At 39.6% G+C, this 14,593-nt stretch overlaps 1 protein-coding gene across 4 annotated transcripts in view; it reads left to right on the top strand.

The window, feature by feature from the left end:
* LOC122992015 (radixin) overlaps nt 1–14,593 on the top strand; it is a 46,090-nt gene that overhangs the window by 16,801 nt on the left and 14,696 nt on the right. For 3 of the 4 annotated variants that reach the window (XM_044365539.1, XM_044365537.1, XM_044365538.1), the window contains exon 3: nt 10,519–10,602. In XM_044365539.1, coding sequence (XP_044221474.1) covers nt 10,519–10,602 — 84 coding nt within the window. Of the gene's footprint in view, nt 1–3,606; nt 3,693–10,518; nt 10,603–14,593 lie in introns of those variants that run through there. The other variant, XM_044365536.1, reaches the window with a different exon arrangement.

The raw sequence follows: 14,593 nt of genomic DNA, 5'->3' as shown, positions 1-14,593 counted from the left end.
TCATGCTTTGTGTGATGTAGGAACATATAATGAACAGTATTCATAACATAATGTATAATATGCCCTCAAGACAGCGAACAGTTACAGCTAACTGGACAGTTAGCTAAGCCTATATTACTGTATATTTACATCGTTTTACTCAACAGCTGTAGGAAATCTTGTTCTCCACAGGAAGGTCAGATGTTAGGATCAGACACTAAGCAACATCTTTGATCCTAATAACAATCAATTATCTTGCTGAATGGCTCTTCATGATTACAGGCATAAACAGGGATTCTGAACAGAAATAGAAATACTGTACGTGTAGAAATACATTTCCATTTTTTCATTTTTTCTCCTGATCTTTTGGTGTTCAATCAAGGTTGGAAGTTAGATTTTAAAAAGCTTTCATTATGTGGTTTAGACCATGACAAATATGATGTAACAAGCATTTCTTAATATTAGGTTTTCATTGAGGTCATGAGGGTTGACTGTGACGCCTGTGAATCGTGTTATTATGAACTGGATGGATATGATATGCAGATAACCTCTCATGTTTGTTTTATCCTTCTTGGAGTAAAAAGTAAGGTTGGCCACAGACAAAAAGTGAAGAAATACTAGAGGCTTTCACAATTGCTGAAAATATAATAAAGGATTTTGAAAGTTTTTACTGTGTGTCCTTGACAAACGGTCCAACAGAACTCAGCATTTTACAGTTAAATCATGCTTTTGAAAGGCAGAAGGACAAAAAAAGGAGAAATGAGAAAATGAAAAGACAAGCAAACACGTAGACAACACTGAAAAAAATCATTCTACTCATCCAGCTATACACACCATGAAGTGTTGAATGTTGCTGGAGAATATTTAAAAAGACACATTGATTTCCAATATGTTTAGGTCAGTGTTTCCCCAGTGTTGAGTGTGTGTGTGTGTGTGTGTGTGAGTGCAGATGTGTGTCTGCACGTTTCACATAATAGAACACTATTTGAATTTCTGAGTGTCTGCAAGAATAAAGGAATGGTTGAATGTGTGCTTGTACTCATTTATTTTATCAATATATGTGCTTGCTTGAGTGGAAAGCATGTTGTTCAGCCAGTTTGTGTGTATAAGCGTGCATCAAGCCTGTTAATCCCGGGTGTGAGATGTGGTGGGACATCGTGCATTATTGATTTATCGCTGCATTTTGCACATGTTGCCCCTCCTGGTGATGGTGTCCCTGGGGGCTGAGGGCTAGTAAGGGGGAGCTGCAAGCCTGAGCTGGAGGCTTTAAATATTTCAGAGGGCCATTTTCATTTATATAATGGGAATTATCCAAGTCACTAAATCTAATTAGAGGGAGGGTGTGAAGTTCACCACTCGCACCCGCACCCCCTCTTCTAACCTCAACTAAATTCAAGTCACTGCTTTATTGGAATGTATTTAAAATGTATTGCCTTTATTGCAATAGGATAAAACATGAACATTAACTGCTCAGGCTGCACTCAGTATGATTTACAGAAGTACACTATATGGCCACAAGTGTGTGGACACACTGTGCTTTCGGTCTGAGGCTGTTTTTCATGGTTTTGTTTACTTCAGCCCGTCAAGAACTTTTCAAGCACACAATGATATTTTAGACTTAAGAAACTTAACAATGTCCTTCTGCACAAAATGAGGTCCATAAAAAAAGAGGTTGATGTGGAAGAACTTGAATGGCCTGAACTTGAACCCTGACCTCAACCCCATGCAACATGAAACTGGAAGGCCAACTGTGATTCAGACCTTATCACCCAACGTCAGTGTTGGACCTTACTGATGCTCTTGTGGCTGAATGGAAGCAAATTCCTGCAGCCATTTAAAATCTTGAGGAAAAGAGAGGAAGCTGTTACAGCAGCAGTTTAATGCTCGTGGTTTTGGAATGAAATGTTCTGCTATCACATCTAGTATGGAAGTAATGTTGAAGCGTCTACATACTTCCAGCCATGTAGGGTACACACTTTAATAAATACAGTCACTGAACATACAGAATGACAAACAATTACTTGTTTGACAGAAAGTTAATCTTCAGCTATTTTCATTGATTGAATCGAGTCAGTTATTGGTTAAAGTTATTGATTAAACAAAAACATACAAACATTCTCTGGTTCCAGCTTCTTAAATTTTAGGATGTAAAGGGCAATTTCACCATTTCACAGACTTACAATTAATTGATAAATGAAAAACAGTGACAGTTTAATCAGTAATGGAAACAATCATTAGTTTAGGCGCCACTGCTAATGATGATTGCATTTCAAGACATGTACTTTGAGAAAAAGAGGCATCTGATAGGACATGGGTTCTGTTTCCTTTGCTGCATATGTTTAAAATATTAACTTTTTCATTGCTTATCACCCCTCATTCTCGCTTGCAGCTAACTCCTCTTACTCCAGTCCAAATCATAACTCAGATAGCTGTGTAATACTTATAATTTATGCTTTGAAAAGCATCAGTCCGAGGACCAACCAGGTGGTCCGACACAGCGCTGGATTGATGTTCTCTCATATCTCCTGAAACAAGTTGCATGATCCAGTTTTGAATAAACATAAAGCATGACTGATAAATATACGTCAGGACCTAAAGACATCAGAACAGAAAAGAAGGGTGGACTAGTGGTTTTGGAGAGGAAAGAATTGAAGCAGAGAAGGAAAAAGGGCTTTTAAAGAGGAAAAATCAGAGTGGAAAAGAGGAGCGATGGAGAGTGAAAGAGCAGTGGAGGACACAGAAAAGGGTGAAGGTGAAAAAGTCTCAGAGAGGAAATGTTAAGTGGGTGAGTGGAAAGAATGGAGGCGATGTAAAACAGAAAAGCAGAGGTGAAGAAGGTAACATGGCCCTGATTGCCTTTAAAGCCTCTGTTAACCAGCTTAACCACATACAGCTTTTAATTATGGTTGCCTGAGTCTCTCTCCCTCTCACACACACACACACACACACAAACACAGTCAACAGGTGGGCTGCATTGCGTGGGTAGCCTCTGCCTGCACACACTAGCCTACTATTTAGCTGTCACTACTTGTTATGAATAACATGGAAGTAATGGAGGAGGCTGGTAAACACAGCCAACTAAACTGAAACAGACACGCACACTTTGTTTTCCCCAGAGCCTCATGAGCAAAGATTTGTTTCAGAATTGCTTCACAAAAGTCCCAAGTTACACAGCTATTTCAACATAACACTGTAATTATAACCCTTGTATTTTACAATAATATTCTGAGACATGATTTCTACCCTCTATTGATTATGGAAGCTCCATGTGAGATTCAAGCTGTATATTTCTGGTTCTTTCTACGTTTCAGAGTCTTGAAATATTATTAATCTTCTTAGCAATAACTTGTTATAGCAACCTATAACAAGGTGTAAAATTGAAAAAAAAAGCAGCATGTTTTGTTCCTACTATTGAATGTTTTAGCTTCACTGTGCAGAATGACGTATGTGCAGAGTTTGATACTAGAAGACCGTTTTCACGTTCGTCTGCTGAGGGAGGAAAGTTTATCTGTGCTCATTGAAAGTAGATTTTAACTGGTCGGTCTATGAGCAGGATCTGTGACATCACAACTAGTTTGGAACCAATCCTGGTCCAGTATTCGACTTACAAAAGTGTGATATGGAAACTCGAAGCCTCCAGTGCACAAACACTGAGAATGAACTTTGCAGTGTCTTTAAAGCGGACTTTACAGAAGACATCTTGTGTCCGGCAGGTAAAGTTATGAAGTGAAATATATTTACATATTCATAGATTCTGGAATTTTTAATGAGGGCAAAGGAGTAGATGTCATTTTAAAGTTTTTAAAGTGGTAATTATACTTTTTTTTGTGGAAAAACCATGTCAGACACAGATTATTGTTCCCAGCAGAGTCATTTTGTCTTAATATCTGTCTGGAGGGGATCTTTAACGAAAGTCATCCCCTCTCTATTGGAGTAAATCTTTTTTTTTTTGTTGTTCATGTTGTTGCTTTACACATGCCAGACATTAGGGTTTTATTTGTTTGTTTGTGTTTCCATTGCCTTACAAGTTCCAATTACCTAAATGAATTAAATTCAGAATTCAATTAAATAAATTCTCAGCTTGCGGAGGCTCTTCATAGTAAGCAGGCTGAAGTCAGCAGTAAGGAGTCACTGGGCCATGTGTGGGCCATCTTTCCTCTTTTGTCATAAATACAGTTTACCTGCCAGCATCCATAAGCCACTGCTGTGAAAAAGTATAATATATTTCTGCTACTGGCCCATGTTGTATTTTTTAACCTGGCAGTATTAGTAGCAGTTTTTGTTTTTGTCGGAGTGGTAGACACACTGATAAAAGTCGTACTAGGAGCATAAGTAGAGGCAGAGGCATTATGGTTAAATGATTTCCTACAGTGTTACTAGTATCACAAATAATAGTAACAAGTATTTTTTCTCTTCCATATATGACAAAAGCAAGAGATCAAGATAGGTTCTCTGTGCAACATAAAAAGATATTTAATAAGTCTCTGACACATGACCAACAAGCAAGAGTAGCAGTAGAGTAACAGAGAGGATTGTGGTCAGTGGACGGGCTGAGACCGCCTGCTTTATCTCTTAACGTTCAGCTGCTATCAGCTGGAAGACATGTTGCTCTCATTCTGTATCTGTGTCCAGCAGTCACACTCAAGCACACACAAACACATACACGCACACACACAGAATAGCGTGGTGTTTGCTTGTGTTCGTTTCTCGACTATTGTTTTTTTTGCTCAGGCCAACACTTTTGAACAAAGCTTTAAAGCTTTTAAGCTTTTTTTTTATAACATAGAGAGTTAAAATCCAAGATGTAATATTTATCACTCTAACTGGAAAATATGAGATGTCTTGTATGTCATTTTATAGACATTCATTTGTAACTCAGCCTTAATTGGATCATGGTTAGAATTTAAAGCTCTGTGTTTGCAGGTGTTGGCAAATAGATGTTGTCACAGGGCAGTTTTTGAGGATCGCTGCAATTTTACAGGGTATTTTTTCATTTAATCACAAAAATACATGTCAGATTAATTGTAAAGTTGAAATGTTAAGTTTGCTGATCAATTAGTCGATAGACAGAAAATTATTCTGCAACACTTGATAATTGATTAATCATATAAGTCATTTTCTAAACAAAAAATTCAAATATTCAGTGGTTTCAACTTCTCAGACATCTTTAGCTTTAGGTCTTTTGGTTGGACAAAACTAGCAATTTGAAGATGGCACCTTGGACTCTTGTCTGACATTTTATTGTTTATTAATCAAAAAACAATCCACAGATTAATCAGTAATGTAATAAAAACATAACTTGCAGCCCTCACTAATTTAACAGTAGTTCTGTTCTCATGTTGTTCTCATGTTGTGCTGTTGTCTCTCTGTTGAAGTGTTTAACATGTATCTAACCTCAAGAGGGGTCAATCCGCTGTAGGTCACCCTGTCAAGTGTTTAAATCCCTCATTAGGATGTCCACAAGGCTTTTAAGGAAATTGCTTTAAAATCAGTCAGAAGGGTGTTGCTGTGGCAACTGTAACAGTCAGAATACAGAGACACATGACATACTATGATGTGCACGCAGAAAGACGCCATGTGGTGTGTGAGTACTATTGTATTTACATGTAAGGCCAACATATGGCTGCGTTCCCGTACGCAGATGTCTGTTTCACTGTGGCGCAGACATACACACACACACACACACACACACTCACACACACACACATACACACACTACCATATGGTTGCCTTCCCATACATCTACTGTGCAAACACTAACGTGGTGTTCAAATGCAGAACATACACTTCTACACACACACACACACACACACACACACATAATACTTTGCAAGGTTGCTGTTTGTGATGCGTCTGAGTTAGATGAATGCATGATGCAGATACACACTTCTCCACATATACCTCTCTAACATAAAATCAAATCATGTGTGCTAATGCATTCCCTCTGAAAACATCTGATTTAAGTAGAAGCACAAGAACACACACACACACACACACACACATACACATTATTACATTGGGCTCAGAGCTCTGTGACTGACTCCATCATGTCACAGAGACCAAGGCGTGACAGGAGTCAGAGAAAAGTGCTCTAAAAAGAGAAAGTAGACAGTGAAAACAGAGCTTTTAATCAAGAATAGACAGTCTTACCCCATCTCTAGATGGAAAGCGTAGTGTTAGCAGCATGTGTAGCAGATCAGCAGTGAGTGACTACACAGGAGACGTTCAGGTACATGGCTGAATGTAGGTTACCAGTGTTTTTGAAGCACGGAAATACTTCCCATGGGCAGTTCAAAACCAGTTTGTCTCACATGCTCTGAGACTGTAGCAATTGTGAAGACAAAGTACAGATCTTTGGAGGAAACATACTCACTCAAATCTGAACTGAAGGAAGAGAAAATAAATGATCTAAGAGCCCAAAGAACATTTATTTACTGTTAGAGTACTTATTATTTATAACACCTGTGTATAATAGAATGTTAGTTTCCATCATGTCGTTGGTGTATATACTCATTCACACCTCACATCAACCGTATTCAATTTTTCTGTACATTGAAGTAGCGGCTGGAGGTCAAGCAACTGGCCCGTTCCGAACAGGCAGATTTTGAACAGCACTGCACTAGTTTCAATAACTCAAGCATGATAATCAGGTGACGGTTAAATTATGTACATGTGAACATAATGAACAAAGGACAGTCTTCTCAGTGTTTTAGTTTACTCTGTCTGTCTCTATCAGATGACAGTATTGTGCTCTGCAAGACAAAACCAGTCTGTGTGAAGAGTGCTTCCACAGGATGGGTGTGTAGATACGTGTATGTATGACCCATAGTTTGTCTTTAGGATTGTGATTTTGGTGGGTAGTTGGTGGTAGGATGCAGCTTGTTCAAGAAATTGTGGTACAGAAATGCCAGAAACAGATCACAACAGTGTATTAACCAACTTTAAAGGATTCATCTGCAAGATCTGGTTCAAATGTGTTGTATGGTATATGTGTGTGTGTGTGTGTGTGTGTGTGTGTAGAGAGAGAGGGCAGGACTGGGGGTTGAGTGCTTTGCCTTTTGTCTGCATTTGTTTGTGTTTGCATGTGTGTAGTCATTGTATATATGTTTCAGGTCAGCTGAGCTGGCTGAGTGTCATGTGTTGTCTGACTGATGGTTTCTTATGATTGATGCACTGTGTTCACCTCAGGCGTTATCTGTCTGTCTGTCTTTGTCTCCCTCTCAAACACACACACACGCACACACACATACACACACCGGACTGATGCAGCAGTTTTCTCCCTACGGCAGGTTACCAGTTGTTACAGTGCTATTGTTACCTCCTGCCATCCTCTGTGTGGCTCTCTTGCTCTCTGTCAGGGTTACTTGAGGACAGAGTCAGTTGATTTCACTGCAGCTGGGTCTGCTTACTGCAGCGCACCACATCACAGTGTAATGTATTAGACTGGCATTGGGAAGTGATAGAACCACACACACAGACACACACACACACACACACATAGCACCTAAGTATGTAATCACACATTTGTCTGTGTGTGTGTTCAGTATTCTGAACAGAGCCCCGAAGGGATGAAAATACTGGTCTGCTTTCTACTCTGCTGCTGGTCTGAAGCTTGACGGTCTCATGATTTCATGAGTTACATAGTATGCACACACACACACGCACACACACACACACACACACACACACACACACACAGACACACACATACATTTCAATACAAAGCCTTGTGCTGTTAACTTCCATGAATATTCAAGTTTCACTTCAAAATTGCTCAGGTGTTGATGTGGCAGCTCTCCTGAACGACGTTTCCAGATGCTCCGTCAGTCACGGCAGGCTGCATAACTCCCAGAATCCCTTTCTACACCAATTTGCTTGCAGCACCTCACTGCTGCCTTCCCAGTGGCAAGAAAACATTCATTTTATTATCATTATGAATAATTCAAAATGATGTGCCTATATTTGAGTTCAGTTTATTTGCGCAAAGAATCAAAAAACATAAAAATATCCGGGAAAACGTGCATGGAAAAAAAGTCTAAGAAGGGTTTATTCATTACCTCTACCTTAATGATATAAAACAACATTCACATTATTAAAGATATATGGATTATATGATTATATGATTATGCAAGAGAGAAAAATGATGAAACCAAAACTTTAAAGATTTCTCTTGACCAAAATAAGTTAGAGCTCATAATCCACAAATTGGTTGTTGTGGTTGCTCTGGTGCAAAGTTTCACTCAGTCAGTTCAAAGCTGCAGTACAAAGGGCCTGTAGACCCTGAAGAGCCAGTAGAAACACTTCTTAAAGCAGAAGTCACTCTCCTCATAGTTCCTGTTCCTTAGTTTCTGGTCTCTAAGGAGGTCTTCACATCTCTGCACGGCCGTCTCTCTTCTCTCTCATCTCACACGCAGTAGACAGTTTATTGTCACGTTACAGTTAAAATATATGTGTGGGAAGTTCTGGGGAATTAATTACAGTTAATTAGTAGTTAAGGTTAGGCAGCTGGAAAGGCTGAGTAGAGTTCTCCTAATGATGTTCTCTCATTAGAGCGAAGTGAAAACAAACTCCTCTCTGTAGCTTCTTGGCAGAAGGATGAGCAGCGTAAACAGCCTGCGCCTTACATGGACACAGGCTGTAATACAGAGGGTGTGTGTTTGTGTGTGTTCGCTATGTGCGAAGAGTATTTATAGAAGGCTGATAAGAGGACACACACACACACACTTGGCACAGACTGTCCCACCAGTAGAGAGTCACAGTAGGTCATAAGCTTTACCCCTTTCCCACTTTCCTTCAAAATTTGTTTTAGACTTTCAATGTTATCTTAAAGGGCGGGGACGTTGTTTTTTGAGTTTTGGGGGTTTTTATATCATTCTGTAGCTTCACATTAGTGTTCCATATATATTCAAATCCAAAAATTCAAGTTTTGGTCAAAATGCACATATTTTAGCGTCAAAATGCTATTTTCCCAAACCCTTCTAAAAACTTTTTCCCACATGACCTGATGTAAGTGCATGATGATGTTGTATAAACCCTCTAGCCCGCCTAGCCAGTAGCCACAGAGATGGACTGAGCACTCTAAGTTTAAAAAATAAACTGAGCTCTTCTCCTGCCAGTAAACAGCTCTGGATCAGAGCAGAGTCCGGTGTGACTAGCGGGTGTTATTTGTCCCGAAGCTCCAGCTGACCTCCAGAGCTCCCAGCACTCAGCAGCTGCCTGTCCCTCCACTCCGCTCCATCCAGTGCATTCATAAACATCTCATACACTCAGCGATGCAACATCATAGTATATCTGGACAATTTTTCGTGCTTGTACAGTGAGCGAGTACGTTAGGAAGACACTGTCAGGGTATGTGTGTGTGTGTGCGAGGGGGAATCAGCGCTAACTTACGTCACTGCTTTTTGCTAACGGCTGAATGGGCGTTTCCATTTGAAAAACCCGGAAAGGAACGCAGGTGGAGTCATCCTTTAAGCACATCCACGTCTTCTTTGTTTGCCACTCCACCCATCTCCTCTGCACATTTAGTCTTTTATTTATTATTCACTTAAATTTGACACATTTAGTTTCATCTGTTACTAAGAATTCCCACACTTTACTACACCTTTTCTCTTGCATTCACTCCTATATTACACTTTTTTTTAAATAGTTATTTTCTTTACCATGTTCTGTGGTGTAACCTCTCAAAATTTCCAGCATTCTGAACCTCTTTGGTACAAATTTCATCCAGTCTCCACCATTCAAACTCAGTGATCAGTGAATACTGTCTAACACTGTGTCATGCTCCTTTTAATATATGTCTAAGTTCACCAGGTTCATAACGTGTGGATCATCATATACATGTGTGTGCCAGTATGTGTGCTATATCATCTTTGCATGCTGCATACCAAACCTCACAGATCCGCTCTTACATTTTCAATATTCAGCTGACGCCCTCACAGCGAGCACAGCAGTAAAATGAATTTCATGTCCTCGATTACAAACAGTAAAATAGTGATGCAGAGATCAGAGTACATGGTTGGTTTGTCTTTCAGAACAGAATTTTAGTTAAGGTTTAGGATCACAGGCACTGCAACCGAGTCTTAACACGTTGTGACATTCATACATTTATGACGTTTATTCTTGATTCTATTATTAAAGCAACTGAGAATTCAGTTTTACACTTGCTTCATACATACTGGCCCTCATTTCCTGTTCCAAGAGAGATTATAAACCATAAAAGCTCTATGAGAGCAAATAGAGGATGTTGAAAATCTGTTTTTAGATTATGATCTTCTATACTGTCAGTGTTCTCACTGCTTTCCACCCAGTCTTGCATTTTCTGTGATAGTAAGTCAAAAAATGTGTTAAATTCTGCAGGAAACTTGATATAATATCAGGATGTGTCACAAATGGTTGAATTTACAGAGTGTAGCAGAATCCGTTTTACAGTAAAAATGTGTGTAAAACAATAAAATCCACGAGCCCCAATGTGAGCCACAGTAGGAACTATAATCACAGCTCTCTTAGCTTTAAAGCAAATTATTTCTTTGTGTTTTGCAGATCAATGTACGCGTCACCACCATGGACGCTGAGCTGGAGTTTGCCATCCAGCCCAACACGACAGGCAAACAGCTCTTTGACCAGGTAAGAGACACACACACACACACACACACACACACACACACATACAGTACATTCATACAATGTGAGGACCATAACTTGTACAGCAGGTGGAAGGGTGCAAAAAACCACCACCGCTAGACGGGAGCAGAGAGTCAGAATTCATCTTCATATTTGGTTTTTCTAAGTGAACTCCGTGACTGGTCCAAAGAATCACATCGTTTGTTGTCGATTACAAATGAAAAGCATTTCTGGACATGAGTGTGTGTGTGTGTGTGTGTGTGTGTGTGTGTGCCAGCGGCTGCGTGGCTGGGTTTGGGTTGTACAGAAAAGACAGACAGAGCTCTCTTTGTCTAAACCGAGAGACAGTGGATGTACGTAAGTGTTGGATGGATTGTGTGTGTGTGTGTGTGTGTGTGTACTGTCAGGGAAGTGAAAGGGCAGCTTTCAGTGTTGTTTCATTTCAGGCTGTAAATGTTTTCTGGGGTTGTTGTTGCTCTTTTGTCTGCGTTCTGCTTTTTAGTATGAGATCAAATCATGGAAAAGCTCCCAAGGCTACACGAGAAAAGTGAATATAACAATACCTCTGTCATATCAGATTAGATCATGACATGAGGCTACGCAAGAGTAGAGAGTCCCCTCAGGGCTACATGAAATGGAAAATTGTGTCAAACTGAGACATCCAAAAATGAGAAATTCCAGCTTCTACATTTCTTAGTTGTGCCTCCATGATGCCTGAAGTGGAGCAATATAAACTATGTGAGTCTGAGAATAAATTGATAAAAAATTGATAAATCATCGGCTACATTAAACAGACTTTATCGACCGGATCAAACACGGTGGAAGAACAACCCCTGACTGAGATCGAACTGTGTTAAACTATGTTATTGATTCATGTTGAACATTGATAGGGTAGGAAACTGATGATGATTGTCCGAATGAGCACATAGCCGTGTGTGTGTGTGTCTGTGTGTGTGTGTGTGTGTGTGTGTGTGTGTGAGGCACTGGAAAGAAGCCATGGTTGGATCCTCTAATGCTGAGTCATCTACTGCTTTCCCATCAACACACACACACACACACACGTTATCCTACACTAATGCCATGTGCTGACCTCTTCCTGCTGTCAGGTCTGCAAGGTGAATGGAGGCTCTTTTCTGTTTCAGCTCCAACTCTCTCTACTAATTTCAGTTCAATTCAAAGCTGCTTAATTGACAGGACAAGAGAAACAGGGATCAGAGATGGAAATTAGGCAACACAGAAATTCCTCACTTAGAACTGAATATAATATCTCAAAACCTCACCCAGGTATCATCAGATATAAGTGAGAAAATGTGTTTTTTTTGTTATTTGGGTGAACTAGTCCTTTTTAACTTGTTTTGTGCTCTCTCAGCAGTTTTGTTCCTAATTAACTTCCATACAGTAGAACCTGATTCTATAGCTGACTGGATACAATTATTCAATCTGATATATTATAATATTAGAGAGCTATATCTTGGCTGTATTAACAGTCCTGGCACACACACACACACACACACACACACACACACACACACACACACACACACACACACATGCAGTATTACACTCACTCACCTTCTCACTTTTACTTTCTCTTTCTCTCGAGTTCTCTCATACAGTTTCTTCTTCCCTCTCTCCCTCTCATACAGAAACCGAATCTCCTTTCCTTTTTCTATCCATGAAACACAGACTGACTCATCAGATCTGAATGTTTTAGCTTGCTGTGCCCGTGCATCGTCATAGCAACAAGCTATCAAATGTCGATGTACGAATGTACGATGCTGCCCGACAGTATGTGTGTGTGTGTGTGTGTGTGTGTGCATGAAACGAGTGAATGTATTTAACGAGAGGTCTTTCACTGTGTATGTTTAGAGTCTCTAAAAATGAGGTGAGACATTTTAATGTAAATAAAAACTGATTTCTTAATCTAGTTTGCACTGTATTGTGCAGAATAATGTATTCTGTAATAATAAGGTTTCAGTATCTAGTTTAGGGGTGCAACCAATGGCTATTTTCACTTGAGTTGCATGGTTAGTTATTTGATTAGTCGATCAAGTTTTTTCAGTCACAAACTTCCAAATATTCTCTGATTTCAGCTTCTCCAGAACAGAATGACTGCTTTTCTCTGATAAATATTGTTTAAACTGTCTATATTTGGGTTTCAGACTGTTGATTTGACAAAAAAAGCAATTTGAAGATGTCACCTTGGACTCAGGGAACTCTGGGAAATAATGATTCTTCACAAATGTTCAGATTTGTTTATAGACTTAAGCGATCAATCAACAATAGATAATCATTAGTTTCAGCCCTAATGTGCATCATAAATTAATCTTTCTGTTATATCATGTCTGTCATTGAATCTAGCTGTAGATTTTCCTGTTGAGCAAGAGTGAACAGAACGTTGGGAAAATGTGCAATAAGTTTGGCTGTGATGCAGGTTGAAGGGTTTAGCGTTATTGAAACAATCAGTTGATTAATCCATTAGTTGATTGGCAGAAAGTTGGTTACTGGTTTTAAATCATTCATCAAGTAAAAAAAAAAAAATATTCATAGGTTACAGCTCCTCAAATGTGAAATATCATACTTTGCTCTGTTTTATAACAGTGCAAATTGAATTATTTTAATCAGTTAATTGATAAAAAAGAAGATAGTAAAAGAGACAGGGTTTTTGTAAGCAGGAGAATGAGGCTCACTGACTCCTGTGGAGAATGGAGAAGAGACAGAAGGTGGAAAATGAGTGAGCTGACAGCTGCAGAAGAACCATAGACCTCAGTGGTGGGTGTTGCTGTAAAGTTTCCATCATCAACTAAAAATAGGTGTAGATATCATACTGTACATATCCCCTTTTTGAAAACGGCACAGTTTCAGAATGACTGCCAGCATGAAAGTAAAGAGCGTAATCGCGTATGTGTAAGTTTTTCAACATCCACCGGTTGTGTCCTTCACATTCGGGATAAGGAAGGTTGCAGTTTTCTGTCTGCGTTGAGACCGAGGAGGCTTTGAAACAGACCAACCTCGTAAGCTTGTCATGACATATTCAGTGAACTGTGAACACGTGACTGATACCTAATGTGATGCTCAGTATAGATATCAAAAAACCGACCGGCTTCATATGCTCAAACAGGAAGTCACATGTCCAGCAGTGAATAGTGAGCTCTCTCTGATAATGCGTCATGCAAGAAACAGTTAGTCCTGAAAGCTGTTTCATTTTTAAACGGTGCAGATTCAGATGAATGAAGAGAGGGGTCCATTGATATAGAGGCCGCAGAGCTAAATATAAACACCCATAAGCTCACTCAAACACACACAATGATAAAAGGGGTTAGGGGCTTAGGAAAGCTTTTTAATCAAATTGAGCCAAACACCGACATGTAAGCCTGCATCTGAACATGAACGCTTTGATGGAGCACAAAGCAAACACACTTTTACAGCAGTCTGTACAAACCAAAGTGTTTTCATTTGATATGAAAGTAAGGAGTCCTATTCCTCTTCTCTCTAACACTTATTATTCTCTCTCATCCCGAAGCTCCAAAATCATTTATCCACATTCTGAGCCTTCATTTCTAAATCTGCATGCTGAGCTCTCTGCATACCGCATTCCCATCCCCACTGGAGGCCCTGTTGTGTGTGTGTGTGTGTGTGGGGGTGTGTTTGCAAATGTAACTGATTGCACAGTCAACATTGCAACAACGTGTTTTTTTTTAAAGGTGTTTCTCGAATTTGTTTTACGAGTGTGATTATTTTCGATTACGCAAGTAGTTTTTTTTTAATGTGTGCGTGCCTAGTGTGAATGTGTGAGAGAGAGTTAATTATATGGTAGTGAGTGCCATCGTATTGACTGTGTAAATCACATTAGTCTGAGTAAGCGTCCACATCCCCTCAGGCTCTCTCTCGCTCTCTCTCTCTCTCTCTCTCTCTCTCTCTCTCTCTCTCTGTCACTCTCTGTCTTTGTAAATGGGACGGCGGTTTGTGAATGACAAAGCGTGTGAGCATGTTT

This window comes from Thunnus albacares, chromosome 11, assembly GCF_914725855.1.
Source record: "Thunnus albacares chromosome 11, fThuAlb1.1, whole genome shotgun sequence".
In the NCBI taxonomy this organism is placed as follows: domain Eukaryota; kingdom Metazoa; phylum Chordata; class Actinopteri; order Scombriformes; family Scombridae; genus Thunnus; species Thunnus albacares.
The sequence above is the reverse complement of the archived record's forward strand: the minus strand, read 5'-3'. Positions and strand labels throughout refer to the sequence as shown.